At 48.5% G+C, this 27,947-nt stretch overlaps 12 protein-coding genes across 12 annotated transcripts; 5 read left to right on the forward strand and 7 right to left on the reverse strand.

Moving 5' to 3' along the window:
• Positions 1 to 2,888: 2,888 nt before the first annotated feature.
• FIESC28_00092 (uncharacterized protein) lies at positions 2,889 to 3,144 on the reverse strand (the record flags this gene model as incomplete). Its single annotated transcript, XM_031154243.1, has 2 exons — positions 2,889 to 3,039; positions 3,095 to 3,144. 2 exons carry the CDS (start codon positions 3,142 to 3,144, stop codon positions 2,889 to 2,891), a joined length of 201 nt encoding a protein of 66 aa, XP_031021611.1.
• A 1,325-nt stretch (positions 3,145 to 4,469) lies between these two features.
• On the forward strand, positions 4,470 to 4,976 carry FIESC28_00093 (uncharacterized protein; the record flags this gene model as incomplete). Its single annotated transcript, XM_031154244.1, has 2 exons — positions 4,470 to 4,740; positions 4,786 to 4,976. The coding sequence occupies 2 exons, from the start codon at positions 4,470 to 4,472 to the stop codon at positions 4,974 to 4,976; spliced, it is 462 nt and encodes a 153-aa protein (XP_031021612.1).
• An 11-nt stretch (positions 4,977 to 4,987) lies between these two features.
• FIESC28_00094 (uncharacterized protein) lies at positions 4,988 to 5,974 on the reverse strand (the record flags this gene model as incomplete). The annotated part of the gene is made up of 2 exons (XM_031154245.1): positions 4,988 to 5,883; positions 5,938 to 5,974. 2 exons carry the CDS (start codon positions 5,972 to 5,974, stop codon positions 4,988 to 4,990), a joined length of 933 nt encoding a protein of 310 aa, XP_031021613.1.
• Positions 5,975 to 6,596: 622 nt separating this feature from the next.
• Positions 6,597 to 7,640, reverse strand: FIESC28_00095 (uncharacterized protein; the record flags this gene model as incomplete). The annotated part of the gene is made up of 1 exon (XM_031154246.1): positions 6,597 to 7,640. The coding sequence occupies one exon, from the start codon at positions 7,638 to 7,640 to the stop codon at positions 6,597 to 6,599; it is 1,044 nt and encodes a 347-aa protein (XP_031021614.1).
• Positions 7,641 to 8,493: 853 nt separating this feature from the next.
• Positions 8,494 to 13,220, forward strand: FIESC28_00096 (uncharacterized protein; the record flags this gene model as incomplete). The annotated part of the gene is made up of 3 exons (XM_031154247.1): positions 8,494 to 9,019; positions 9,215 to 13,156; positions 13,207 to 13,220. The coding sequence occupies 3 exons, from the start codon at positions 8,494 to 8,496 to the stop codon at positions 13,218 to 13,220; spliced, it is 4,482 nt and encodes a 1,493-aa protein (XP_031021615.1).
• Positions 13,221 to 13,768: 548 nt separating this feature from the next.
• FIESC28_00097 (uncharacterized protein) lies at positions 13,769 to 14,200 on the reverse strand (the record flags this gene model as incomplete). Its single annotated transcript, XM_031154248.1, has 1 exon — positions 13,769 to 14,200. One exon carries the CDS (start codon positions 14,198 to 14,200, stop codon positions 13,769 to 13,771), a length of 432 nt encoding a protein of 143 aa, XP_031021616.1.
• A 916-nt stretch (positions 14,201 to 15,116) lies between these two features.
• Positions 15,117 to 16,155, forward strand: FIESC28_00098 (uncharacterized protein; the record flags this gene model as incomplete). Its single annotated transcript, XM_031154249.1, has 3 exons — positions 15,117 to 15,258; positions 15,307 to 15,619; positions 15,666 to 16,155. 3 exons carry the CDS (start codon positions 15,117 to 15,119, stop codon positions 16,153 to 16,155), a joined length of 945 nt encoding a protein of 314 aa, XP_031021617.1.
• A 108-nt stretch (positions 16,156 to 16,263) lies between these two features.
• FIESC28_00099 (uncharacterized protein) lies at positions 16,264 to 17,834 on the reverse strand (the record flags this gene model as incomplete). Its single annotated transcript, XM_031154250.1, has 3 exons — positions 16,264 to 17,073; positions 17,198 to 17,427; positions 17,480 to 17,834. 3 exons carry the CDS (start codon positions 17,832 to 17,834, stop codon positions 16,264 to 16,266), a joined length of 1,395 nt encoding a protein of 464 aa, XP_031021618.1.
• An 864-nt stretch (positions 17,835 to 18,698) lies between these two features.
• On the forward strand, positions 18,699 to 20,487 carry FIESC28_00100 (uncharacterized protein; the record flags this gene model as incomplete). The annotated part of the gene is made up of 5 exons (XM_031154251.1): positions 18,699 to 18,750; positions 18,807 to 18,877; positions 18,930 to 19,292; positions 19,340 to 20,092; positions 20,143 to 20,487. The coding sequence occupies 5 exons, from the start codon at positions 18,699 to 18,701 to the stop codon at positions 20,485 to 20,487; spliced, it is 1,584 nt and encodes a 527-aa protein (XP_031021619.1).
• Positions 20,488 to 20,805: 318 nt separating this feature from the next.
• On the reverse strand, positions 20,806 to 21,429 carry FIESC28_00101 (uncharacterized protein; the record flags this gene model as incomplete). Its single annotated transcript, XM_031154252.1, has 2 exons — positions 20,806 to 21,108; positions 21,157 to 21,429. 2 exons carry the CDS (start codon positions 21,427 to 21,429, stop codon positions 20,806 to 20,808), a joined length of 576 nt encoding a protein of 191 aa, XP_031021620.1.
• Positions 21,430 to 21,826: 397 nt separating this feature from the next.
• On the forward strand, positions 21,827 to 23,717 carry FIESC28_00102 (uncharacterized protein; the record flags this gene model as incomplete). Its single annotated transcript, XM_031154253.1, has 6 exons — positions 21,827 to 22,111; positions 22,159 to 22,281; positions 22,326 to 22,478; positions 22,528 to 23,400; positions 23,447 to 23,534; positions 23,584 to 23,717. 6 exons carry the CDS (start codon positions 21,827 to 21,829, stop codon positions 23,715 to 23,717), a joined length of 1,656 nt encoding a protein of 551 aa, XP_031021621.1.
• A 249-nt stretch (positions 23,718 to 23,966) lies between these two features.
• On the reverse strand, positions 23,967 to 27,945 carry FIESC28_00103 (uncharacterized protein; the record flags this gene model as incomplete). The annotated part of the gene is made up of 4 exons (XM_031154254.1): positions 23,967 to 25,635; positions 25,688 to 27,222; positions 27,277 to 27,635; positions 27,696 to 27,945. 4 exons carry the CDS (start codon positions 27,943 to 27,945, stop codon positions 23,967 to 23,969), a joined length of 3,813 nt encoding a protein of 1,270 aa, XP_031021622.1.
• Between the last annotated feature and the right edge of the window lie 2 nt (positions 27,946 to 27,947).

Consider the following 27,947-nt stretch of genomic DNA (forward strand, 5'->3'; position numbering starts at 1 on the left):
GTTTTTTTTTTTTTCCGCTTTCTCATTGATATCCTTGCTAACTTTGTCCCCCAAGGGCATATCGATTGGTTGGATCGTCATCATCCCCTACTGTACGTCTTATACCCACGACCGAATCGAACAATGTGCTGACCCGATATAAGGGATTAATCATGGCCTTGGATTACATATGGACGACATTATCAAGATGAAGGGGTCGAATTTGATGGATGAATTATACCAGGCGAAGCTGCTTCTCTTTATCGCCGAATTGTTTTACGCCTTTGGCCTTTTCTTCGCCAAGGTCTCCATTCTCAGTCTTTACTGGCGCATGTTTCGCGTTACAGGCATTCGACTACCGATTCAGATCCTCTTTGGATGTTCGCTTGTCTGGATTACCTTCCGAGTAGGTACCACCTCGATGTATACTGCGACTCGACTAATTGCTGGTAGATCTTTATGGGTATCTGGCATTGCGTGCCCGTTGAGAAGTTCTGGGATGATAGCGTTGAAGGGTACTGCGCGATTGAGGATAAAAAGTTCTTCTTTGGAACAACGTTGGTGCATGCTGCGATCGATATCGCTATTCTGATTCTGCCCATGTGGCAGATTGGACGACTCCAACTTCCTGCGATTCAGAAGGCTGGTATCATGGTCATGTTCACCTTTGGCTTCTTTATCTGCGCTGCCGCCATTCGACTAATTGTCGCCGCCCGCGTTTTCGACGATAAATCCTACGACATTACATGGAACATCTGCGACATTGTCATCTGGGCAACAGTAGAAGTCAACCTCATCAACGTCTCAGGTACGCACCCCTCTACCTCCATCACTACCTCAAGTTCTGACAATCTATAGCGTCCCTCCCTACCATCCGTCCAGCCTGCACGTTCCTCTTCATGTGCCAAAACCCACGAACCCGAACAGGCGCCAGCTCCGGCAGCTACCCCAACAACTACAGCCGAAGTCAAACCAAGCAATCCATCCGTCTCGACACCATCAATAAGACCAACAAGGCCAACGACGAATCAAGCTCTACGCATCAACTTGCAGAGTCCGACGACGGAAACAACCATGCATCTTCAGACTTTGAGGCTCATGCTAGGGACCGGTTCAGACCAGGTGGAAACGAGTACACTTCTACGGTTACGGGTCAACGCACGAACTCTGGTGGTGGAGAGTATGGAGCTAATTTTGGTGGTATTCTTGTCAAGAACGAGACTACGGTGCATGTTTCTCAGCAGTAATAAGCCGACATGGGCACATAGGCCTGGCATTAGGAAAGCAAAGCATAGCAAAGCGTTGGTTATTGTAAAACTAGACTTAGGAAATTTAATGAGCAGATTAGCCCCAAAAACCTGTTGAAAATTGCATTGGAACGTGATACAGAGATGCAACGTTGACAGTCAGAATAGAGTCGCTTCTCCACAACCAATGCGTCTCTTCCCCACGGTAGCATCCTCAAATGGTTCGAGTATCTTCGGCATCTTAATTCTACTCTCTTTTCGGGATCTCGTACGATCAAAGAATGAAAATTCTGTCATAGCGTACGCCCGCCTCACTATTCCCCGTCGGCGAAAAAGCTCACGACGATCCAGGGGTTCGTGGGTTGCTCCCTCTGTGGGGTGACGTTGCACGGCAAGTTCCGTTGAAGATAACGAGGTATCATCAAGGTTGTAACATCACTCAGTCCAACACTACGGAATTTCCACCAGCGTCGCAGTTTGTAATTTAGCTGCGCGACATTGACGGCAGACGCCTGACAAGCGAAAGTTTATTAGTGGTGATGCCCAATTGCAGATCCCAGGCCCAGAACACGCTAGTTCAAGTCTAGCGGGCGACGCCAGTGACCTCGGCAGCTGGGTCGAAAATAAAAGCGAGACGATTTGGGTGAGGGGACGGGCTATTGGTGTCTCGATTATTATTCGGACCACCTGCCTGTGCCGCGTCGGATATGGAATTGAGTTTCGGTTGTTGGTATAGTTCTGTTTTATGGCGTGCTACCAAGTTAGGTACTTGGCAGGTTTGGTCATTTGTGACCATCTTGGTTATGATCGTCTTAGCTGAGACAAGATCGAGACGAACTAACAGCCAACTACCTACACGCAAAACAAGGTTCATTGGCGCAAAATTAACAAGCTCTGAGCTGAGACATCTGCCAACAGTGACAGCTTGCCAGATAAGGAAGGACCCATAGTAGCGAACCAACGACTGTTGTGGCTTCTGGAAACTGACTTGAGGTGAAGCTAGCAATTCTAGATAGTGTCAAGTGCTAGTTCAATCGTAGTTGTGAGTGTGCATATTGCATATCTAGCGGCCTTCTGATGATTGCATGTCTTGAGTCTGGGGAAATGCCTATGGCTTCCGCGCTTGTTAAACTCGTCATCTTTAGAGTTTACGGGAAGAAGGACCCTTGTTGGAACAGTAGATCACGAATTATCTACCCCAGAGGATGATCTATGGACTGCAATTCGCGGCCGCAGAGATTGATAAGAAAGAGCAGCAGCAGGGAATAGTCCCTTGTAAACCTTCGCTTTGATACATAGTTTAACAGTGCCTACATCCGAAGATACCGAAAGGTCATGGCTTTTGGAATCATTTGACATTGCGATGGGTTCCATGGGAAGTTTGGAACTTGCTTACTGGGGAGTGAAGTCGCAAGCTTTCCTGCTTCAGACTATAGACGAGGGGCATGCATTAATTCCATCAAGTGGTGATGTAGATCATTTTCACCTCAAGGCTTGGAAGCGAGTATCCGTACATCCGAAGGCAAGTGATCGCCAGCAAGAAACAGCATATGATTCCTTTTGGAAAGTAGAACAAGTTTATTGTTGTTTCAAGAGCGAGGCTATGTTACCCAGCCAAACCATTTCCAACCCTGATAGACAACCCTTTTTTCAACTACCCATCTAGCAAGTGCACTTGGCCAGGCAGAGAAGAGGAATGCCAGGAACCTGCTCGCACGTTCCCTGGAGGGCACAAGTACCTCCAACACACTCAGACTTGCAGGGCTCAAGGGTCTTGGGGTCAGAGTAGAAAAGACCACCGTTGTTGCAAGCGCTATGTCGAATTAGTACTTCTATCCATCTTCACAGAGCCAACGGAAAAGACTTACGCCTGAACGGCAGTGGCGATAGCCAGGATACTGATGATAGAGAATTGCATTTTGGATAATTTTTGAGATTGTTTTGTTTATTTCCAGAACCGGGTCGTCGGCCTCTTCTTATAGAGCTTTTTCATCAATATGACCTGTTCGAAATCCAGGATTCAATCCTTCAACGACTTCCACATTCCTATTCTTGACGAACCGATGCTGACAGTATGCACAAATCGTAAGCGTAGCATAAGAGTTGTCCGTCGGAGCTTATGGTACAAGAATAAAGCAGTATACAAGCTTGTTTAAAGCTGCATAAACCGACCAGAGTATTTCGTCGCCCATGCTCACCTTCTGGCACCCTGACTGTACCGTACTGTAGCGAGCTTATACCTGCCAAATACAGTCTAGAGTCACCTGAAGAAGGATGAGTTTGCATAAAACCCTTGCCGGGCCGTTCCTTTATTTCCGTTCATGTCGTGTCTGGTTGACGCGTTCCGATAGGTCCGGCAAGGTCTGACGGGGCCGAACAGGGATAAAGCACCTTTCGGATGGGTTGCCGGTGGCTATACGAGATGCACTTCTAAGCGCGGATTTATGGATAAGTGAATCAATTGGTTGAATTGCGCATATTGGGATTATCCGAGTATACATATCCTGTTATGATATCTTACTGTACGTGAAATGTATTCTGGGCTCCTGGCGGTGTGAGGTTGCCTATGCATAGAGTTGGTTATTGTTAGATGAATGAACTAAAATACTAAGATCTACATACAATAGCTCTAAGTTCTGGTCATCTTATCTTTTCTTTGTCAATTTGTCACAAGAGCGGCAAGACTTTAGCTTTTTTTCGGGCCGTTTCTGTAGTATCATTGAAGTATTGAAGTCAATTGGTACAAGTTGTGCGAGACGTCTGATATTCATCCTTTTGACGGCCTGATTCTACACAGTTATAAGATTTACCTACTTGTGAGCATCAGGCTCTGCCTCAGTTGGCAAATCTCGCAATGACGTGTATCTTGTGTCTCTCATCTCAGTAAGGTCTCATGTTTCCATAGTTCTCCACGACCTACTCATGCCATTGGATAATTGCGACAGGTTTCTATAGACTAAAGATCTCGAAATATGGAACAGAATCCTCGAATATATTTTCGATAGCTCTCAGCATCGAGACTGTACCCTTTCGGCCTTCTGCTTCCCGGTCTCGCCTCGGCTGGCTTCCGAAGTCCGGCCCGGCTCCATCATTTCGGAACCGACTACCCCGCCGGAGCCGGCACCGAGCCCTTCCATCTGACATCGGTTCCACAAAGCTGACACACAAAGCATCTTCAAAAACATCATAACAACGCAACATAGTCTGTATCTCTGTATCTACCATCTTCGTCTCATCCCAAATATGTCCTCCACTACATACCAGATTGAAAAGCCCGTCCGCGCCGATTTTGAGGAGTGGGCCAAGCTCTTCCGCGCATACATCGACTTCTACAAGTCCAGCATCGACGAAGACCAATATGCGAGAACCTTTGATCGCATCATGGAACAAAAGAATGGTCTTCAGGCTTTAGTTGTCCGAAAAGTCTCTGGAGAAGAGAAGTCCCTGGTTGGAATTGCGCATTTCTTTCCTGAGCAGTCACCTTGGAGCGAGAAGGAGATTCTGCTGCTGAATGGTAAGCTCGGATTTTTCAGTAACTGAGACCTTGCTAACGACGCAGATCTATTTGTCGACCCTTCAGTGCGCGGTGAAGGACTCGGACGAAAGCTGACACAGGCTGTTGCGGACGTTGGGAGAGAGATGGGTTGCATGAGGGTTCAGTGGGTCACCAAGCATGATAATGCTACTGCGAGAAAGCTCTACGATACAATGGCCGAGACCCAGTTTGTTCAATATAGAATGCCTCTTTAGAACAGTCCTATCTACGACAGCCCTAGAGTCTTTTCCTCAGCACGCATAGACCTGTATGCATCAAACCACCATTTGTGAATTTCCTGGCTACCAGTCCATGATCCATCGTCACCTAGCTCATCCCAAGGCTTCGGACTTAGGATATAATGAACATTCTTGACTCGATCGTCGCGCCAGATCTGTCCATGAACGTCAGGCTTGCGCATTGTCTTCAGGGCGTTGTAAATGTAAGGTAGAGCCACCCAGCGGCCCTCAAATAGATCTGCCAGTAAATCTTGATCCGGGAACTTGTAGTCCTTGCAATCCGGATCTTCCATCTTGGCAAGGATCTGGCTGAAGATGTTCTTAGACGGATTGACGACGAGAAGGCCGCTGTTGAGTCTGCCTAAGCCGGAGGATATACTGGCTCCAGTGTTTTGAGCAACCTCGGGTTTGTCATGTTGAGACGTGAGAGAGCAGTTCGCTGGGATCCAATTGGGGGGATAATGCGGCTTGCGAAGTGGGTTGCAGGTGCAGGCATGGCATGCAGCAAACAATCTCTTACCCTCATCTCCCATCGAAGGGAAGTCAAGCTCGAGGTCCATGAGTTCATCCATGTTGTGCAATGGCAGCATATCAGAGTCAAGCATGACTATTCTTGAGTACTCAGTGAGTGAGAAAACGACTAATTTAGTCCAGCATTCCAGGAAACGTGGATCGTCAAGGTATTCCTGTGAGCTGGCTGGCGCGATCTTCTCAACTTCTAGTGTCTGAATGCCCCGTTTCTCAAGGATATCGAGGCCATCTTGGGAGAGCGTATTGGTGTAGAGAACTAGCAATGGGTATTTCGACTTGACGCAGCGAAGACGATAATTGAGTGTTAGGACACCTTTGAGGTAATCGCTATTTGTTACCAAAGTGGCCCATACTGTTCACAGTCAGTGACGGCTCTCAGGCTTGCATATCGAGTGTGTATGTATACCTTTGGGTTGTTTGACCGTGTCTACTTTAGCAACCATGACGCTATCACTGTGCAAGAAACTATTCCGTCTCAACAAGAGATAAATAAAGAAGCACAAAATAAACAAAGAACAAAGTTAGAAATTTACTAAAAACTCGGGGAATGTCGTAGATGGCTGGCTGAACCCCCACTTAAGTCTCCTTGACCGAAGCGGCCGCTGAAGACGGGAAGATTGCGCTATTGGCTTGAACCTGGGAAAGTCTAATATCGAGATCGGTGCCCCGCCTTCACATGCAGTCTACTCTGTACTTGGTCGTGCTTTGTCATAATGTCTCGAATTGAGATGATGATTCGGGCTTGGCATCTGCCGATTATCTTAGCGGCAGGCAATTCGAGATCGTGCTACTGACATTGGTGGGATTACGCAAGTAAGCGGGCAACTTGCGGGTTGAACCTTCTGTAGCATCAAACTAGCCTCACACGCCATTGTACCGCCGTTGCCAGCAATCTCTTTATATGATATGCCCTTACCATGGCAGACGCAAAAGCATAAGATATGGAATAATTTAGTTACTTTATGCCAGCTTAGACTTGTACTCCTGCTCCCTACAATAGTAGCCTACCTAAGCTTTAGAAGAGGCTGCTTCTTTTATCCGCCTGCCCGCTGCTCTAGGATATATCTATTGCCCAGCACCCCTCACAAGATCAACAGTAGCACAGTGAAATGATCCCCCGATACTATTGACATGCTGGAAAGGACAAGGAATACACTCCATCCCAAGAGACTCAAACCACCGCATCGACCGTGCATCGCTTGCTTCCACAATGGCCTTCTTCCCATCCAAGACCAAGACTTTTAGACAAAGCCACGGACTGGTCATATACAATGGCGGGTTATCGCGTTCTTCCGGGATGAATGGATATGGTTGCAAGTCCCAGTCTTTGAGGATGGCATGCTTTCGCAAGCTAGCCTCAGTGACCTTTTCCGGATTATACACCAGAAGACCTTCGCGAAGAGGAAGAATCGTTGCATCAATGTGCATTGCATGAGGATCGTCAACGTCCAATAGTTCGATGTTGTAGCCTGGGGGAAGATGCTGTTGAACGTAGTCGATTCCAGCTTGGTTCGTGACATGGCTTAATTGTCCGATGATCGTTTTGCCAAAGCGCATAAAGTCTGCGACGTCGAAAGCGGGACGGCTGTTATTGATAACCCATCTGTCGTTCTTGGTCCCATCATCATCCAGCAGCGTATTGGCGAAGGAGCTCTTTGGACGGCGAACGATTTTAATCTTATCATCTAGGCTTAATCGATCAAGAATAGACGAAAATCCAACTTCGATCTCCTCCGCGCGACAGGGCCAAGCGAAGCATGCCTCTATCAAAGTATTCCCAACGCTCATTAGGCCATCACGCGGCATGGCGCCAGTATATCCGCCAATATCCTTCCAATTGATGTTCTTGGGTGGTCGGATGACCTGAACGCCGTGCTCTCTTAGAATTGAAGCAAATGTATCGAGGTCTTCTTCTGCCTTTTTGATGAGGGCTGATGGGAAGGGATTGTGTGGCTTGAACTTGTCGTGGTACTCTTCTGGCATTGTGGCTTTGATCATCGCGGCTGGGGCATTGGGAAAACATGCGACGCCAGCGCGGCCGACAATGATGGATTTCAGAGGAGACCATTCATTATCGGCGTGAACGGTTGGGAAATAGGTGATTGTCATGATGATAGATAAATTTGAACTGTGGTTAAGTTACAAGCCTTGACCAGAACTTCCTTTTCTCGGACTCTTATACCAGTTTCCCTCGACTCTCCTCAGCCATGCCTCTCGACGTCATGAACAAAAAGCCCTAGTAAGCGCTGAAGAATGACACGATTGTACAGATTTCACCACATCTGGGAGCATGATTAAGTTTCCTGACCCTCTTCCCACCTCGGTTCGTGTCGATCCGCACGGGGAGATCTCCAATGGTGTGGATGTGCAGGATATTCTCCGTCATAATATTGTCGTCACATTTCAGCTCGGTCAGACTTTCAGCTAGCCACGGCAGAGCTGACAGCTTAGAATTGTACGTAATTGCAGCTGATGGAATGTCGATCTACCGCCTGGGCCTCAGTAACCGAGACAGGCATGTTGTTGGACACGAATCTAGACATTTTACGCGTGTGGCCTGTCACCGCTTGTACTTGTAATGGCTCATTACAGACTTACTGCATGGTCTCGAAGTCCTTGGGGTGCGTAACGTGTCGTGCTCTCTTTCCTCGTTTGAAGGCGACCGGGTTACGATAGCCCTATATTTGCCTGCCAATAGCCGACAGCCTGAAGGCTGTTGTCCAATTCCCATGAGCATAGCCACCCAAAGCAATTCCAGATTAAAAGGCGATTGGCGAATAACAAAATTGTTAGTGGAGTTTGTTGGTGGTCAGCCTGCCAAGACTCAGCAGATCCAATGAAGCCCTGTAAGCCTTGCAAACAGCCCTACCAGGCCCCTCATCCCTCATAATAAGCGTCAATTTGAAGCCTAGTCAGCACCATCTAAACCCTCATCAATTGCTCAATCTACAACGACGCCTCAATGGAGGCAGCAGGTCTCGCCATAGGCGTCGTCGGTATCGCAGGTCTTTTCAACACATGTCTAGACTCTCTATCGCGCTTCCAAGCCTACAAATCCTCAACCGCTGACCATCACGTTCTTGACACGAGGTTCCGCGCTGCTAGGGCAAGATTTGAGAAATGGGGAGCCGGCGTTGGTATTTCAGAGGGAAGGCTTCTATCAGATCATAATTCTGGCCTCGATGACTCAAAAACTTCGGGCGTCATTACAGATATTCTGACTATCATCGCCAAGGCTATTTGCGATGATGGAAATGTCTTGCAGAATGACCAGTTTGCCGGGTTACAGTCCAGGCGCAAAAGGTTGAAGTGGGCGCTTGGTGGTAAGGAAGATCGGACTGAGCAGGTTGACATATTTGAGAAGTTGGTGCAGCAGTTGTACAACCTTGTACCGGTTGGCGACAAAGGCCAAGATCAGATTGGAGAGCAGAACGGGGATTGGTCCGATGTGAAGAGGATTTTGCTTAACATTGAGCAAAGCATGAAAGGTAAGTCACTCTGACAGGCATGTGTCAGAAGAATTCTCCACTATGAGCCTAAGAGACGAAATCAAGTAGCCTAAGTGCTGGTCTAAGCCTGCGTAAGGTAACTAAGTTATATCGTCCCTTATGCTCTTGGCGATCAATTCTTCTGATACCCTAATATCTGTTCCGTCTTGTCGTACCCAGGCTGACATGTTCAAGATGAGATGCGACGGGATGTATACTCATGGTTAAGCGTACCTGCATACAGCGACAAGTACCAAGATTCCCTGGACGAACGAGTCGACAGTACATGCGAATGGGTCTTTGACCGCAACGAATTCAAGACCTGGGTCTCACCAGAAGATTCGTCTTCTCCAAACCTCCTCTGGATTAACGGCCCAGCAGGGTTTGGCAAGACAATCTTATGTGCTCACATCGCACAACATTTGTCAAAAACGCTCACTACACCTGTTGCCTATTTCTTCTTCACCTCCAACCAAGATACGCCTTACCTCGGGCTCCGATCATGGATTCATCAGGTAGCTGATGCGCGAGACGAAGCTTTTGACTGCGTCCGTCAGGTTCGGGACGCTCATCCTACCGAGACAGCCTCGAGGAGGAATCTGCTCGACATCTTCACTGCTGTGGTGGAAGCAGTTCCTGGATGCACCCTCATTGCCGATGGATTGGATGAGTGCTCACAGCTTGGAAATGGTGATTCCTCAGTCGCGAGATTTCTGTCAGATGTAATTGGTGCGGTTTCGAAGAACGATGTTAGGCTCTTATTTATCAGTCGAGATGAGCCTGAAATTAGGAATGCCCTTGAAGAGAGCGTAGGCTCATTCTCAGAGTACAAGATCGCTCCGGACGACGTACGATCTGACACAGCAGTGTTCTCTCAATTCATCGTCGACAAAAAGCTCGCCAACAAGAGTGAAGATATCCGATCGACTGTCTCCGAGGCAATGACAGATAGATGCGAAGGACAATTCTTGTGGATAAGAATGCAAGAAGAATCACTCAGAAAAGGCATGAGTAAGAAACGACTCCACGACGCCGTCGAGAATACGCCCCCAGGCCTTGACCGTCTGTATGACCACAATTGGAACAGAATCATGGCCATGTCTGAATTTGAGAAAGATCGAGTCTTTGCCATTCTTCGATGGGCCGCATTCGCGAAATGTAATCTTTCAGTTTATGAGATCACCGAAGCTACATTGATGACACAATTTGAGGAACTAGATCCTGAAGAATATCCCGACGAGATAAACGAGGATTATATCAGGACAGAAATTGTCGGTCTTTGCAGCCCTCTGTTGGAAGTGAAGGATCTTTTCGTTCATATACCGCATTTCTCAGTGCGGCAGTATCTTGGTCAACACCTCCCTCTTCCCAACTGGCTGAACCAAAACGGCCAATTGCAGACCTCCTACGAAAGGCTACACCATACAGTCCTTGCAAAGGCATGTTTACTTTATCTGGGATTTCCGCAGACTTGGGAGCATGAATTCGATTATGCTACTCGTCACCAGACTCTTCGTTTCTACGCCGCTATGCAATGGGTCCACCACTCGAAGATCAGCGAACATAACTCTTACATCTGGGAATTAGCTATTGATCTACTTCGAGAGGATAATCCGCTCTGGACGTCACTTTCGGGGTACACGGTAGAAGCCTTGTCGCATGACCATGCCGAAGATGAGGAAGCGCACCAACCATTCCACCCCCTTGAATACACACTAAACTTTGGGTGGCGGGATATGGCGAATTACCTTATCAGTGAGAGGAATGTCAACAGGGTTGGTTCGCTGGGGCTAACACCGCTGTTGCAGGCTTCTAATGAAGAAGATATGGCTGAGACCGTGGAAAGACTTCTTGAGGCAGGAGCTAATATTGAGGCTGTAAACAAGAAAAAGTATACGCCTTTGCATAGAGCAGTTAGAAGTCAAGTCGAGGAGAATATCAGGATCCTAGTCAAGCATGGGGCGGACTTGTCGGCTCAGGACGATGACGGCTTCACACCGCTTCATGTAGCTGCGGCAACGTGCAGCTTGAAAATCTGCGAAATTCTCATCGATGGAGGTTCGGATTTGACTATGAAAGATCGTAGGGGTATGATCCCTCTGCATATGGCGTGCTACGAGGCTGGCCGAAGCGAGCTGGCGAAAATGATGCTGCAACACGGTCCTGATAGTATGGTATTGGAGGGGTCAACCGTAGGACCTCCGGTACATTTTACTTGTACCACGGGCGATTTGGAGATGGCTCATGTCCTGATGGAACACGGAGCCGCTCCTTCATTGGCCTTTGTTGACGAGGGGGGTGCTACGGCACTCATGAAGGCTGCACTAGATGGACACGTCGAGCTTGTTAAGCTGTTTCTTGAGCATGGAGCGGATACCACGTTGTCATTTGCTGCCAAGGACATCGGATCAACAGTGCTTCACATGTTGTGTGTACAGCAAAAGAGAGAAGAAATGTTTGAGACGGTCCTTCGAACAGGAGTTGAAGAGTCGATGCTTATGTTTGATGAAATGTGGAGGATTCCGCTGCATATTGCATGTCACAACGGGATGATCAGGGCAGTTGAGTTAATCCTGGGCTACAAAGGTGGAAATGTAAAAGCCATGCTTGAAGCCAGGACGGAGGAGCTCTGGACTCCGTTATGGATGGCGGCGTGGTATGGTCATTTGGAGATTGTCAAGACTTTGTTGGATCATGGAGCTACGGAGACTATCGCAGCTGTTGACCGCACGGGTAAAACCGTATTGTGGGAGGCTTCACAAAATGGCTATACCGATATCGTGCAGGAATTACTCAATCGAGGCGCAGAAGAAACTATCGCCATTACTTCCATGCGTGGGGACACGCCACTATGGGTCGCCTCGTATTACGGCCATGCAGATATCGTCAGGGTATTACTCGAACATGGTGCTGCATCGACCATTGCAGTGGGCGACGTGAATAGCAAGACACCTTTACACGCTGCGTCGAGCGAAGGCTATTTAGAGATTGTGAAGTTGCTTCTCAGCCATGGAGACGGATCAGCTCTCGAGATGCTGGATGTTCACAGCAAGACACCACTTTATGAAGCAGCAGATAATGGCCATGTCGAGGTCGTCAAAGAGTTACTAGCGCACGGGGCAGGCTCAACTATCAATATCGTCAACATGTGGGAATGGTCCCCCTTGTATGCGGCCTGTAAAAGCGACGAAGTTGAGATTGTCAAGCAATTGTTGGACTACGGTGCTGCACCAACTGTTAATCTGGTTAACAAACATGGGTACACGCCTCTTCAAGCAGCGATATATGGAGATAACGCCGAGATGGTTGAGCTGTTGCTCGAACATGGCGCTGAGAAGACTGTCACGACCCTTGACAGCAATGGTGAAAGTCCTTTATACATGGCAGCAAGAAACGCAAATGTTGAGATTGTCGACCGGCTACTCAAACACGGCGCGGAAGCCAACATTTCGATGTCTACCAAGAATGGTAACCCATTACTCTACGCTGCTGCGGAAGGAGGTTGTTGGAAGATCTATCAGACACTGCTTGCGTACCCTGATGTTGAATCGACAATCATGTTACTGGATGTTAAGAGCAGGAGTCTCTTAAGCGCCGCCTCAGGTGGAGGCTGTGTCAAGATTGTGGAAGACCTCCTCAATCGTGATGCCAGGAAATATGCAGCTCTTCCCAGTAAAGCAGGAGAGACACCGTTACTTTATGCAGCGAACTCTGACTATGCCGACATTGTTCAACTGCTAATATCGATACCGAAATATCCTGTGAACTACGCGACGCATTATGGCATCACGCCATTATTTCTCGCTTCTCGTTTCGGTAACATCGAGACAGTAAAGCTCCTTCTGTCACAAGATGACATCGACATAGATTGCAAGAACTGGAAAGCCCTTACACCATTATACGCAGCCGTAGCCAACGGCCATATCGAAATCGCAGAACTACTCATCTCGAACGGTGCTACGCTTGACGCATGGCCTACAGTCGGTCGACCGCTGTTATGGTGGGCTAAGCGCTCTGGCAAGCCTGATATGGTGAAGCTTTTGGAGAAGCATGGCATGACGATGGATACTATCGGTCCTTATCGACATTATCGCAGGGTGGAGCCACGAGATGATGCTGCATCTGTGTCGTTTGATGGTTCGTTGGGGTACTGTGATGTATGTACTTTGACTGTTAAAGATGAACAGGTATATGGGTGTAATAAGTGTTGGTATGAGTTTGCGGAGAGTTTATGGGTTTGTGAGGAGTGTTTTGGGAGGGAGTATGATGTTTGCAGGAGTGATCATACGTTGGTACCTAGAAAGGAGCTATACTATTAAATTCATGCAACTATTTCGGAGGATCAAGATCGTCCATTTCTTTTATTTGTGTCTTGAATACTCTCTATGGTTTTGCACCAAGTATCGATATCAAAATCATTGGACTCTACGTTACGCACAACAGTGCTGTTCGGTTTCATATCCTTTTTTTCTTATCCTACTCTGAGCCCGAAGCCTTTCTGATAGTTCTACTCGGGGTTTGCTATTGATACATCTGGTGATACGATACCCGGCACGGCGTACTGAATAATACATCACTTTTAATTACACAAACTGTCATTCAATAGTTATTTTTTATAATCAACTTCGATAGTTCAAGTAATAAAACGGCCATCCATGCTCTTATCTATGCAGTAGACACAGGACACTGTAACAGCCAAGTCCAACATATCTCATTGCACTTTTCTCCCGTACAAAGAGTCTCCATACTCTAGACAACAAACATCTCCTCCTCCTCATCACTGCCCTCATCATGTTCCACAAGATCAATAACAAGCGCAGCCTTATCATTAACCTTATCAAGCTGAAATCCCGCAGCAAGCGAATCAGCGGCATCATTAATACACCCCGCAACGTCCAATCCGATATCCAACTCCTTCAACGCAAGACATATCGTGCGGAAATGCTCATGATGCACATCCGTATCCTCCGCATCGAAAATAAGCACAGCATTACGGTGGAACAGACAGAAGTTTTCGCTAATGCTGGCGTGTTGTTTGAGTGAGGTGAGCTTTTCGGGTGTTGTGCTGGCGCTGGTGACGAGGCGGGTGAAGGTTTTTGCTGTCATGAGGTTGTTGATGGAGGAGGGATTTTGGGGGGTGAAGAGCACCACGTTTGGTGGGAGGCCTGTTTCTGAGCTCATTTTGATGTTTGGAGTCGTGATGAAATGTGATGTTGATCTGTTTCGCTGGTGCCTGAAAAGTTTTAGATGAAAAGTTGATATCTGCCAAGTGTAATTTTGGATGAGTCATCATGTTTAGGGTAATTAAGTCTTCAAAGATGCTCGACGGCAATAGAATTTCCGTTGGCCGCAACGTCTTGGGAAAAGAGTTGAAACATGATTGCTGGTATGTGTGAGCCTATCGTCAACTAGGTAGGTTGAAAGTGAGTCCTAAAGTTTGACGCTTTTACGGTGGAAGCTTTGCCACTCTGGATTGTGCACAGTGAATGGACTTTCCCGAAATCCCACTGTAGAGCAGAGTCTCAACAAACCACGCAACATTTCGAAGACGCACAACACAACAGACAAGGCTTCCTTACGTCGGACACAATAACAAATCATGCAATAAAATGTTAATTGACCGATACTTCCAACAATGCGAACCCTCGGATAATCCTGGTTCCGCGACCAAGGCCAGCTGCCCTTTTCGAGCCGCATAGCCGGGTAGTCTCTGTCGATCCCAACCCAACCCCGCCTCTAGAACGATAAGCTGATAAAGCTAGTAATTTGCTACCACACTAACATTCTCTCACCTTATCCCTCTATCTTCCTGATAAGGCTCTAATCTCACTCTATCATATTCATCCTCCAACCACATCCCCGAAAGCTCATTTTCTATCCAGCCTTATCCACGATTGGAAGGAGATCACACGAGCAGAACCATGGACAAGGGAACTTTTGAAGTCTTGGCACTTGCGATAACGGACTTTGGCGACTTCCGTTGTTGGGTTGTAGATAAAAGATCGTCTGGTCCTCAATTGAGTTTGTGTTCTTTGTCCTCTCTGCATTGTCTGTTCTGTGCGCGTACATCATCCGTGGTGGTATCCTGTGACGAGTCATGCGTCTGTCTACTCTCTTCGCTGGAGCAGCCTTGTTCTCAGGCTCGCGAGGCCTTAACATCCTTCTGAACAACGATGATGGATTCGGTTCTGCGAATTTGAGAGAGACGTATCGTCTTTTTAAAGAGAAGGGTCACAATGGTAAGATATCCTGGTCCTCTAGTTGAGAGTTTCACTGACGGTTTTCAGTCTGGCTCGTTGCACCAGCTACAAAGCAGAGCGGCAAAGGCGGTACTTCTGACTTCACCACCGAAGGCAATCTGACTGGTCCTTCTCAGTATGACTTGATTCCCAAGGGTGCACCTTCAGTTGGAAGTGATCCAAACGATAGCCAGATCTGGTACTACAACGGCACACCCGCTGCATGCACCTTTGTAGCTCTCGACTACGTCCTCCCTCGCTACGCCAACTTCAGCGTGCCAGACCTGGTAGTCACTGGTCCCAACTACGGTACCAACCTAGGTGGCTTCGTCTGGACGCTCTCCGGCACCGCAGGCGCAGCGTAAGTGTCCCCAAAATCTCCTCAAAACAAATACTTACGCTCTTAGATACGCCGCTACAAACCGTGGTATTCCCGCAATAGCCCTCTCAGCAAGCAACGCAGAACTCCCCTACACAGAACTCACCAACCGCACAAACCCAGCTACATGGGCGGCCCAAGCCTCAGTCCGTTTCGTCGAGAACTTCATCTCCACCGCCAAAGGGCCTATTCTTCCCATCGGTTACGGCGTGAATGTGAATCTTCCCGTCTTGACGGAAAAAGACCACGATCCTGAGTTTGTGCAGACGAGATTCACTGGTAACGCGCATGTCAACGAAGCGGTGCTAGACCCTGAGAAGGGAACCTTTACGTGGGCTAACATCAAGCCTTATGCTGCGGGTGTGAATGCTTGTATCAATGGAAACTGTTCGTTGCCGGGTGAGACGTATGTTGTTGAGAATGGGAAGGCGAGTGTGTCGTTTTATACGGTTGATTATACTTCGCCTGAGACGGAGTATACGGAGGGGCTTATTGATCGGGTTGCTTCTTTTATATAAGCAATGTAATGCAGTACTCCGTATTAAGTCAATGGTATTCAATGTACATGATATCATGCGCCTGACTTCCGTATATGATAATGATAACCCATGTCATGATAAGTGTGATTAGAAAATCGCAAGTTCAATACCTTTATCCCGTACAGCCTTCTCAATATCAAACGTCGACGTACCATCCTCCCACGCCGCGTCGACCAGCTGAAATATGATATTAATTAGATCAAATGAATCATTTGACAAAAACGAATACTTGACGTCATCCAGAGTTTGCTTCCATGTAGGATGGAGTTTTAGGAGAGGAACTTCGAGGCCTGCGGTTACGACGGGATACGGCAAACCGTTGTGCACCAGAAGGTCTTGGTTGCGTGGCTCTTCGTAGGCTTTTTGAAGAGCATCTATTGATGCGATGAGACGACATAGAACGACTTCTGTGTCAGAATGGTTGTTCTTTGGAATATCCTCGGGCATTCCTCTTCTTTTGCGTTCCATTCGTAGTCGACGACGGACTTCGAGGATACCTGAGAACCGCCACGCTTCCCATAAGTGTACTTGCAACGACTCACCTACTTCGCCAGGCCAAGACCAGAAGCGAGTTTCCGTATACTCTGGGTCGTTGTCTACCAGCCCAGCGAAGATGTCTAGTAATGATCGTGGAAGACCTGAGACGACTTCGATGCCGTCCGCACGACCTTCTGGAAAATCGTCTTGAAGACGACGAAGGAGCTTCCACACGCCGATAGGTTCTCCGGATCTGCCGATGACCATGGATGGAATGTCCATGACGCCGAGGACTTCGAGGAGGTGGCGGTGGTAGAGATTGTCGATGGGGATTTGACCTGGTGTTTTGAGTTTGTTCTTCAGGTCGTATACGTTGACGATGAGATCGAGATACATGGTCCATGGTTTTCCTTGAAGTAGCTGCACCAGTTAGGGAGATCAATAAGATGCCAATATCTAATAGACAGGGGAGACAGAAGTGAGATGTAAGAGGGAAAAAAGACAGACGTACACATAACGAACACACCAACAACCCAGCACACACAGTCGCGACATGAAACTTCTCATACCGAGCACTAAGCTCCTGCCGAAAAGTCTGCAACGCCAAATCAACATACTCCATGGACTTGACCGACATGCCATCATCGAGGTAGCCCTGTATAGCGCCAGCAATCATGACGAGCGCCGGACTCTGATGCGCCATCTCCTCAAAGAAAGGCTTGATCCAGGAACTCGCTTCCGTGGAATACAGCCGATTAAGCCCATGACGAAGGACTAGAGTAATTAGTAAATGATATACCCGAGGTAAGGTGAGGAGTAAATGTACATCTTTGAAAGATCGGATCTGAACCACCCGCACCGGGTGAAAATGCCGACGATGATTCAGTGCTGGAGGGATCATGGGCTGAGAGGGAGCCTGCTTCTGATAGTTCGGGGGTGTACTGTATAGGTGGAAGCGTGAGCGTGTTGGGCTGAGTCTCAGGCTGAACGAATGACGCGTCGGGGATAGAAGCACCAGCAAACCGTCCCCTGGAAGCAACACCGTTGACCCAGCGCAGAGGCGTAGAGTAGCCCTGGCATCTCATGCCTCTTTGGGAGCAGGCCTGGCACTCTGGACGAGCTTGGTCGCATTTTCGCTTGCGGGCTTTACAATTCAGGCATCCTCCGCGTGAGCGGGCCATTGCCACTCTAGAGATAAGGCACAGTCACAGTGCACCCTATCAGTTAGCGGCAGGGACAAACTAGTGCAGATCAGATCTTTGCGGGGAAATAAAGATAAATGAGATAGTCGAGTGAACAAAAGACAAGAATAGTAATAGCTCCCGCCAAACGCGTATAATCAGGGATGAGAATGGTCAAGGGCGGGGGGAAACTTGAATTTTGGAAAAGTTGTGGGGGTTGGATTGCAGAAGTTTATAGACGAAAAGGGGTGAAGAATGCGCCGCGCAAGTAATCGCCCAAAGGAGTTTAGTCTGTCATTGATGAATGTGTGATTGTTGGTGGCTTCCATGAGGAAATATTGCGGGGGAGGATTTGCAGACGCTTAGCCAGTGATAAGACCTGAACCAGGGTTTCGAGACAAGGAGCTGACAAGGGTTAAGCCGTAGATAGCGCGTACTAGGCTTAGCTGAAAGTTAATTTTGCAGTACAGACCACTTGGTGACTTGTTCTTTCTTTCCATTCTCTCTCTTCCCTTCTTCTTCTCTCCCCCTATGTGTGTCTCAGGACCGATTGCACGCAGATCAAAAGACTAACAGATTGAGAAAGTCAGGCTACGTATGTATCAAGTCTGTCTCGTGCAGAGTCCGAGAGTATGCGCATATCATATGCACGTTCACTAATTATTGGATGTGTGTGCCAATGTCGGCAATTGATTGATTGACTCGTACGGATACTTATCCCACCTTTATCCCATTTGAGGCTCAGATCATATTCTATATAACCTGGCTTGTCTCGCGTCGCAGTAGATCAATTTCATTCAATCCGACTCAATTCAATTCACCATCATTCCTACTCTCATCTATTGATCTATCCTCGTCATCGACATGGCTTCTTCCGATCCCGTGGTAATCCCCGGAGAGGTCCGGTTGATCCTGGGTACGTACCTATCCTTGACTCATCCACTGTAACTTAACTTTACTGATCCTTCCCAGCAGAAGCATCAACCGACGCGTCGAGATTCGTCCTTCAACCAACACCATCCTCAGACCCCAACGAACCACTAGTAAGACCTCCCAATCACCATCTACACTGCATGAATTAACCAACATGCTTAGAACTGGCCATCATGGCGAAAATGTCTCAACTTCGGCTTCACAATCGCCGTAACAGTCGCAGCCTTCACAAACCTCTCCATCCAAACCGTCTTCTGGCAGCAAATGACTGTTGACATGGGCGTCACCATTAAACAGCTCACATACGCTTCTTCATCGCAGCTAGCTGGTCTAGCACTCGGTTGTCTGTTCTTCATCCCGCTTACCATCAAGTATGGTCGTCGACCGACTTATGTTGTTTCTTGTGCTGTGCTTGCGGGTGTTACGTGGTGGAGTGCTAGGATGAATACTTATTGGGAATTGATTGTTACGAATATTGTTACTGGACTTGCTGGTGCTATTAATGAGACTGCTGTGCAGATGACGGTAAGTCAACACCCTCTGATATGAATGTTTTATCCTGACGAGTTTAGATTGCCGATATCTTCTTTGTTCATCGTCGTGGCTCTGCAAATGCTATCTATTTCACAGCTGTCATGGTAGGCGCTTTCCTCGCCCCCATGGCAGCAGGCACTCAAGCTGCCAATCAAGGCTGGCGCTGGTCCTACTACACCCTTGCCATCTGCCTTAGCATTCTTACCGTTCTCTTCGCCGTTGGATTCGAAGAGACAAAGTACATCCCCATCACCATTGGTCAAACCGATATCATCGACGACGCATCCGAGCGTCCTGAATCCAAGGATGATATCGACGAAAAGACCAAGATCGAAAACGAGGTGTCAAAGGTCGCTACCCGAACTTCCACCGCTATTCCCATGAACACATGGCGTCAACGTCTTCGTTTTACTACTACAACCAACGAATCCCTAGCCAAGTTGTTCATGATGCCTCTTCACGTCATCACCCTTCCTCACGTCATGTTCACAGCTCTGCAATTTGCTTCTGGAGTCTGCTGGCTTGTTGTATTTATGCAAGTTACTTCCATCGTCTTCTCTGCGCCACCTTATCTTTTCACCACCGCTGGTGTAGGATACATGGCTCTTGGTCCATTTATTGGAAATATCTTTGGAAGTATCTACGGTGGTCCCTTTGCAGATTGGGCTATTGTGAGACTTGCTAGACGAAATGGTGGTTTCTTTGAGCCGGAGATGAGATTGTATCCTCTTGTTATTCCTACTATTTTCATGGCTGGTGGAATCATTATGTTTGGCGTAACCGCTGACCGAGTAAGTACCTCAACTCAACCCACTGCACACCAACTTGCTAACATTCTCAGGGCATGCACTGGATCTATCCCTCCATCGGCGGCGCGTTCTTCGCCTTCGGTCTCGGCGCCAACGGCGACATGACCTTCACCCTTGTAATCGACACATACCGCGAACTCACAGCCGAAGCATTCATCGGCATCGCCTTTATGCGCAACGCCATCTCCGTCGCGATTCCCTTTGCCATTGTTCCCTGGATGAACACGATGGGTCTTTCAAACATGTACATCCTGAGTGGAATGATTGCTTTTGCTATCGGATGTCTTTTCATTCCCATGATTATCTGGGGTAAGAAGATCCGTACCGCTTTGGCGCCGAGGTATTGGAAGTTGGTTGCTAAGAGATCTGCGATTTAATGATTATGATGGCGTTGGTTTGGGTCGGATATTAGGTGGGATAATGGCGTGATGGGACAGGGATAATTTACTCAATTGATGATCTTCATTTCCTCAATTCTTCCGTGTTATTTTCTCTCCATGGACTTTTTTATCGTGACATGTTAAGCCGTGCCAAGCCGTGCGATTTGAAAATGAAGTTCTTCATGTCCAAAACTCTAGTGTATCACCGTTCACATTCTGGCCAGTGCTGCAAATCACCCGCATGCGTATCACATGTGTCTCAATCATACGTCAAAAGTCCGATAAACTCTATCTCTGCATTCAACCTAATCTACGTTACAACTTGGCTGCAACGTCCGGAAAATTAGTCAACCGATAGCAATCAATCACAGGCTTCCCCTCTGACATAATCATAACCCCCAGCGCAACAACACCATTCATCCAACCATATCTACTCTCTCCTGGTGCTTCAAATCTGATATGCGTAAAATACTCCACATCGTCCTGTGTAACAGTATCTTTCTCGGCAACCTTATCATCTACTCCTGGTCCAGTTTTGTAAACTCCATTCGCTTTGACAAGGATGTGAACGTTATCATCTGTCTTGAGTGTGTACATGGCATTTAACCGAATAAAAGACTAGATCTGTTAGTCTGAATCGGAATTGTCGGAATTGGATACACTGACCTTTTTCGGATTCATGACCTCAGCCCAGTCCGCGCCGCTCTTGTGCACAATCACACCCTTGATCCCGGGCCCATGCACAGTTCCTCCCTCGATAGGAAGCACGAGGCGAATCTTGTCCGTGCCGTCGACTCCTTCGATGGGTGTGACCCCGCCTTGATCCATCTCGGCTACGATGCGGTAGATGAAGTCAAGATGGGGCATGCGCATCTGATGTGGGGAGAAGGCATTTCCGGGGGAGGTGTTAGCCTCGGTGAGTAGCGTCTTGGTTAACATTCTGGGGTAATCGATAGACCAATTTGCCATCTCAGCTCGTGAAGTCCAGACCATCATTTATCTTCCGTATCATGGTGATGATCGTGGAGCCGTTGTTACTTGCCGAGCACTAAAGCAGTACCGAGACCCTGCGCATATACCTTCCATATCGGGATACTGTATGCGCTCGTTGCGAAGCTGTATCAAACTAAAACTCGGGGAATGTTTCCAGTGGGGGGCGAAATGCAAAGGGGTCCAGACTCGGAAAAACGGATATGTCACAGTCGGTCAAAAACACGCATCTTCGTCATTATAAACAAACCAGTTTCATCACTGCCAATCTTTGCTCTCACACCTTTACTGCCTATCTTTTCACGCCTTCACTGCTTATCTTTTCACCGCATTACTAGCCTCCATCATGCCCGCCACTACCAGCTGGCAAAGCCTCGCCGCTCTCCACCGCGAGAAGCAAGTCGAAGCCGTCCCCAAAGAATGGCTTCTCTCCGATAAACAACTTCAGACTGGTGATCGCTTGATAGAGTCTAAGGTTGTGCAAAAGTCTGGTCTTCTTTCTGAAAAGGAGATTGATATTACCGAGCGGTATAATGCTTCTGAGTTATTGAGGAAGATTCATCGTCAGGAAATTTCTTCTGAGGATGTTGTTGTTGCGTTTTGCAAGCGCGCTAGTCTTGCTCAGCAATATGTGTGTGGTTATGGTTGTGTGGTTTGGATGTGAGCTAATGATGATAGACTTCATGTCTGACGGAGATCTTCTTTGAGGAGGGCATTCAAAGAGCGAAGCAACTTGATAAGCAGTTGAAAGAAACTGGCAAGCTGGCAGGTCCTCTACATGGATTGCCCATCAGTCTCAAGGTACATAGTCTTCCCCATCAATGGAGCCATTTCTAATTTTTCAGGATTCATATGCCGTCAAAGGTCATCATGCGACTGTTGGATATATCGAGTTCCTCCGACAACCCATCCCAGATAGCAACGCTGCACTAGTCGACCTTCTTCTCGACGCTGGAGCGGTTTTGTACTGCAAGACTAATCTTCCCCAAACTATGATGGTACGCACCACTCCTGATCCAAGACGTAGCATATCCTAACATATTTTAGACTGCAGACTCAGAAAACAACCTCTTTGGCCGCACTCTAAACCCTCACAACACCACCCTAACAGCAGGCGGTTCAACAGGTGGCGAAGGAGCCCTGATCGCCTTCAGAGGCTCCCCCCTCGGCGTCGGAAGCGACATCGCAGGCTCAATCCGCATTCCCTCTCTATGCTGCGGTATCTACGGTTTTAAGCCCACAGCAGACCGCGTTCCCTTCGGCGGTCAATCAGAATACCCCTTTCCCAAGATCCACCTTCCTGGTGTGATGCCAGTTGCTGGACCCATGGGAAGTTCAGTTGAGGATCTGCAGATGTTTATGAAAGTCACTATGGCTCAACGGCCATGGAAATATGACTCTTCTGTTGCGGATATTCCTTGGAGAGATCTTACGGCTGATAAGAGATTGGTTATCGGAGTTATGGCTGAAGATCCAGACTATCCACTTCATCCTCCTGTAAAACGCGCTCTGTCTAAAGCTGCAGCCGCCCTCGAGAAGGCCGGCCACAAAATCGTCCAACTCCCAGCCTCTCCCCAGCGCAACGCCGGTCATGGCGCAAGAATCGGCTTCCAGTACTTTATGATGACCGGTCCCGACCCCGACACCATCTCCCGCGAAGTCGGCGAACCACTCGTCGCTTCAGTGGCGCGAATGGTACATCCCTTCTCCAAGGGAGAATTCCCCGTCAGCCAGGGCCTCGACGTACCTGACCGCCTGTTCGCTTTGAATGAGATCAAGGCAGAGTATGGAAAGGCGTGGATGGAGGCTTGGAGGGATAACGAGTTGGATGTTGTTCTTGCGCCTGGAGCGGCGCATACAGCTGTTCCTCATGATACGTATGGCAATCCGGTCTATACGTTGATGTGGAATGTTTTGGACGTAGGTCTTCCTGATGAAGATCGAGATTAAATGCTGACTGTTACAGTACCCTGCTGGAATTATTCCCTTTGGCACTTCGTCCAAGTTTGAAGATGAGGAAGGTGTCAAGGCTACGGCACCCTTTGAGCCCGATTGTAAGTCTCCGAGTCTTTATTTTTTATGATTCTTGCTAACCCTTCTCAGATGCCCCAGAAGCTACCGACGGAGCGCCGTGCGCTATCCAGATTGTGGCGCCTCGTTTCAGAGATGAAGAGTGTTTGCAAGCTATGCAAATCATCGACAAGGACATCAGATTGTCTAGGGCACCGAAGCTATAGACGTCTTCAAGCGAGCGGGCAAAAGAAGATGTTCTTCCGAATTTTAGAGTACCAGAACCAAGTAGCATAAATAATAGCATGAGCAAGCATAACGGACGAAATCATTCTACCGGTCAGGGTCTTCGCAGATGGTCCATACCAAGACATTACAAACGATTCACCAAGAACGGATATTTCTTATCAAAACAATAGACATTAAGTACCTAAACAAAGCAAAAGCAATAAGGATATTATCTATCAACCATTCAATCATACCTTCCTCCGCAGCATCCTAGAAGCAGGGCGACTTTCAACCCTGTTACTTCTCTCCTTCAACAATCCCAAAACCGTCATCTTGAACCTCTGCCCCAAGTCACTCCATTCAAAGTCAGGGTTCAAAGCCGTAGCAAAAACCCTCATCGATGATTCAGGTACCTTGAGGATCGTGCAAACATCCTCAGCAGTGAGGTCCCTTTCCATCGTGGAGATAAACTTAGCCTGGAGAGTTCCCTTGAACGGGGCGAAGCCATTGTAATCGACCGTTGCAACAGCCTGCGCAACCTCCGCCTCCTGCTTTTCCACCTCAGGTCGTGTTCCCGTTAGACAAAGCTGCAGGAAGCCTTCATCAAGGGGTTCAAAATCCTTTGTGCCCTTGCCAACCTGCCAAGGAACCCTGTTCTTCTCAGCATCAGCCAGAACCTTCTGCACGACCTTCTTCGTGCTGATCTTCGTCGTCTGGCTAGCTTCCTCAGAGACATCTGCGTTAATCAGCTCGTGATAGTGATGTAGGTTCTGCACCTTGAGATCCTTGGTTTCGATCTGCCAGAATGAAGCGATCTTCTCGTGCTTATCCACGACGGCCTGTGCATTTGCCTTGGCTAGAGCCCAGTCCTTGGCTTCGCAGGCTTCTGACACCGCAGTCTTGAGGTCCTTGAATGCGGCGGAGCGCTTGGTGTAGACATTCGCGTAGACAAGATCTTCACTTGCCTTGCGGGCACCGCCGTTGTGTAAATGCTCGAGATATTGCATCATGCGCGTATATCCCTTCGTCTGCTTCTGTAACACCGAAGGCACGTTCTGGAGCAATCGTCCCGAAATAGCCTTGACATCCGCATCACCGTCCGTGAGCATCCTTTCGAACACCGTAATGACCGTACGGCAGTGCTCAAGTTGGATATTGCGAAGCTTGCAGAACGTAGCCAGGTCAGCGGTGTGGTTCTTCTTGAGGTCCGCCGTATTCTCATTCTTCGTGATCACACGCAGAATGATCTTGTCGAGCAGTCGGGCGAGGTTCTCGTGAAATTGCTCCAAAGGCCAGCCAGTATAAGGATATAATTCGACAGTGTTCTCATACCACACCCAGTCGGCGTCGGTGTTAGGAATGTCGTATGAAGGATTGACACCGAGGAGCTGCCAAACCATGCTCAAAGGTCGCACACCTGAACCAGCGATGGTCATGAGATTGCCGAAGAGGCCTCTCATCAACTTCGTAACCGTATCTTCTGCGGTATCGAGCACAACAGGCGCCGAAGTCCTCATTCCCGCCAGCTTCGCCATCGCAGCCATAAGCAACGAGCTCATCAACTGTCCAATCTCGGGGGCACCCGCTTGGAAATTATGCTCACGGCCGGAGACTGCCTGACTGAGTGTATCTCGCATCATAATTCTAAGGGCAGCGATGTGCGATTCGTTACACTTCTCCATCCAGCGCACGGTGTAAGGGCTCTTAAGATTGACGAACTCGTCCCAGCAGACCCAAGCCAACATAGAGCCGCCCGTACCGCGAGTCTTGTTGAGGTAAGGCATGGAGAGGGTAGGATGATCTCGACCAGCCTGGCTTAGAAGAGGGCCGTGGTGATCGCCCTGTGACTGCTCCATGATAATACCGGCGTCGAAGCCATCGAGGTACAGGATTCGGTCGTCTAGGGAACAGGCAGATCTAAGATTGAGGTTAGCGATCCGCAAAATGGAGGCGAATGGTTGGTACTTACTTGGCGTTAATCGTAGAATCCCTCGTCAGAGTCTTCAATACCTGCTTGTAAGGGCCCGTCTCAATGTTGAGCAACATGACGCCCATATCCGCAGCATGCTGCTCCAACAGCTCCGTCAGCTTATCGAACTTCATGTCCTTCGTCGCCTGAACATTGTTCTCGATCTGGTTCTTCCTCAACAAGCGCTTCATGTCGTGTGTTTTCTTCGAGGTGGTCTGCGAAGACATCATATTCGCCAGGCTAGCGATCACAGGGTCGAGCGCAGCCTGTGTTCCCTTACTAGTCTTCCGTAAATCACCGAGCATCCTGTTCTTCTTGAGCATGGCCTCCTTGTCGTTAAAGTCGAAGGAGTCGGTAAGGTAGGCGATGTACTCCTCGCGCAGGGGGGTCATGATCTTGTCGACCTTGGAACTGAGCGTATCGACGAGGGTCTTGGAGAGCTTCTGAATGTCCTGTTGGTTGAGAAGGGATTGGAGTTGGGGGACCATGGCGATGATGTCGTCGTGGAGGCGAGTCTTGATGTGCTCGAGGGGCATTTGCTCAAAGACTTGGGCTAGATCCTCGACCTTGACGACCTGGTTAGTGTAAGGCAGAATGACGTTGTTGCCCTCTTCAAGATCAACGAGACGAGAGATCTTAGGGATCAAGATGGAACTCAGGTCGGCAGCCTTGATAACATCCGTGACGTCGGCTCCGAACTCTAGCTTGCTCGTATCCAGGACCTGAGGATCTGCTAGGCCGCGATAAAAGTAGAGCTTCTCTCCGTTTCCGACACTAGCCAAAATGAGAGACTGAGGTCCTGCAAGCGCAGTCACAGCATTGATGTTGGCCGCGCTCAGTGCCTCAGAAACCTGCTCCGCCGTTTCGAGCTTGTCAGCCTTAAGCTGTACGACGAACAGCGCGTTCATTCGCAGACTGGTGGCCAGGTTTCGTGCATTATCCGTCATTCTCTCGTCCACGACGACAACGACACTCTCGAGTCCCTCGTAGTAAGCGCATAGCGACTTGCTATCAGTAAAAGGGACGTTCTTAGGAGTTTTGCCCGTCGACAGAAGGACAGGTCCTTCGAGCTGAGAGCCGAAAATGCAAGGAAGAACAACGGCGGACTTGTCGAGCTCCTCAGTGTTTCTGTCCAAGAACTCGAGTCTGTTGCCAAACCGGATGATCTGTGCGTCGGAAACCATAAATTCAGGAAGTGTGTCTGCATTCGTGGTGATCACGGCGCGTCGCTTCTCGAGAGCTTCAACCTTGGTCTCAACAGCTCTCTCGACTGCGGCAGATTCTTGGGCCTGTTGGTCCGCATCGACGTGCTCCTCCACAGGGGCAGAAATGGTCCACTCAGCTCTAGAGATAGCCTCGGCAAAGATAGGACTGTGCGTCTTACGGCCACTGCAGGTCTTCATCCGATCCGTTGCAGCTCGGGATAAGATCGAGCAGATGAGATCACTGCCGACACGCTTTACCACTAAAGGACAACAGATCGTCGCGTCGCCGATGGTGGCCTTGTCTAAAGGAACTGGGATGATATACAAAGTCTGTAAATGTTAGCTTGGGCGTTCTAGTCCTCAATCATTATCGAATAAACATACCTTCTCGTCATGATCTGCCACCATCAGCGCTGGATGCGTTCCCAAGAATCTCGTAATATGTGTGTTGTTGAACCCAGAGATGAATACACAGATAGGCTTCCCCTCGGCCAAGCTATCGGTATCCAACTTGGCGAATTGCAGGAGGTCATCGCCTTGGTTGCAGTCGCCGCTGTGTGAGATACCGCCGAGGGTCTCCTTGGCGCACCAGCAAGAGGTATTACCGTCTGCATCACCGAGACAAAAGTCGTAGTATGTAGGATATCTTAATGAAACTGCGAGAATAGAGATCTTCCCAGAGTGGAGGGGGATCTTGAACGTTGTGGAAGGGGCTTGGGAAACTTGGAAGTCGTTGAAGACACCTAAAGAAGTCAGTTACCGATCGCGTTATAATAAGACAGGATGAAAGTACTTGCCTAGACGACTCTTGAAGTTATCCATGCGCTTCGCCAAAGTCTCCCCCATCTCCCCCAAATCAATAGCATTGTAAAAGTACTCTTCCTCAAAACCTGAAATATCAATCTCCTCGATACCCTTCTTGGTCTTGCATAGTAATATGCCTTCAGGGCTGAAAGGATGTGCGGAACCGATGTCAAGGTTCTGAAGAATATCGCGGATTCGACCCTTGGACGTAGCCAAAGGGTCGAAGTAGGTCTTGCGTACTTGTTCCATGG

Source organism: Fusarium coffeatum (genome assembly GCF_003316985.1).
Source record: "Fusarium coffeatum strain FIESC_28 chromosome Unknown BRIP53273_contig_4, whole genome shotgun sequence".
Taxonomy (NCBI): domain Eukaryota; kingdom Fungi; phylum Ascomycota; class Sordariomycetes; order Hypocreales; family Nectriaceae; genus Fusarium; species Fusarium coffeatum.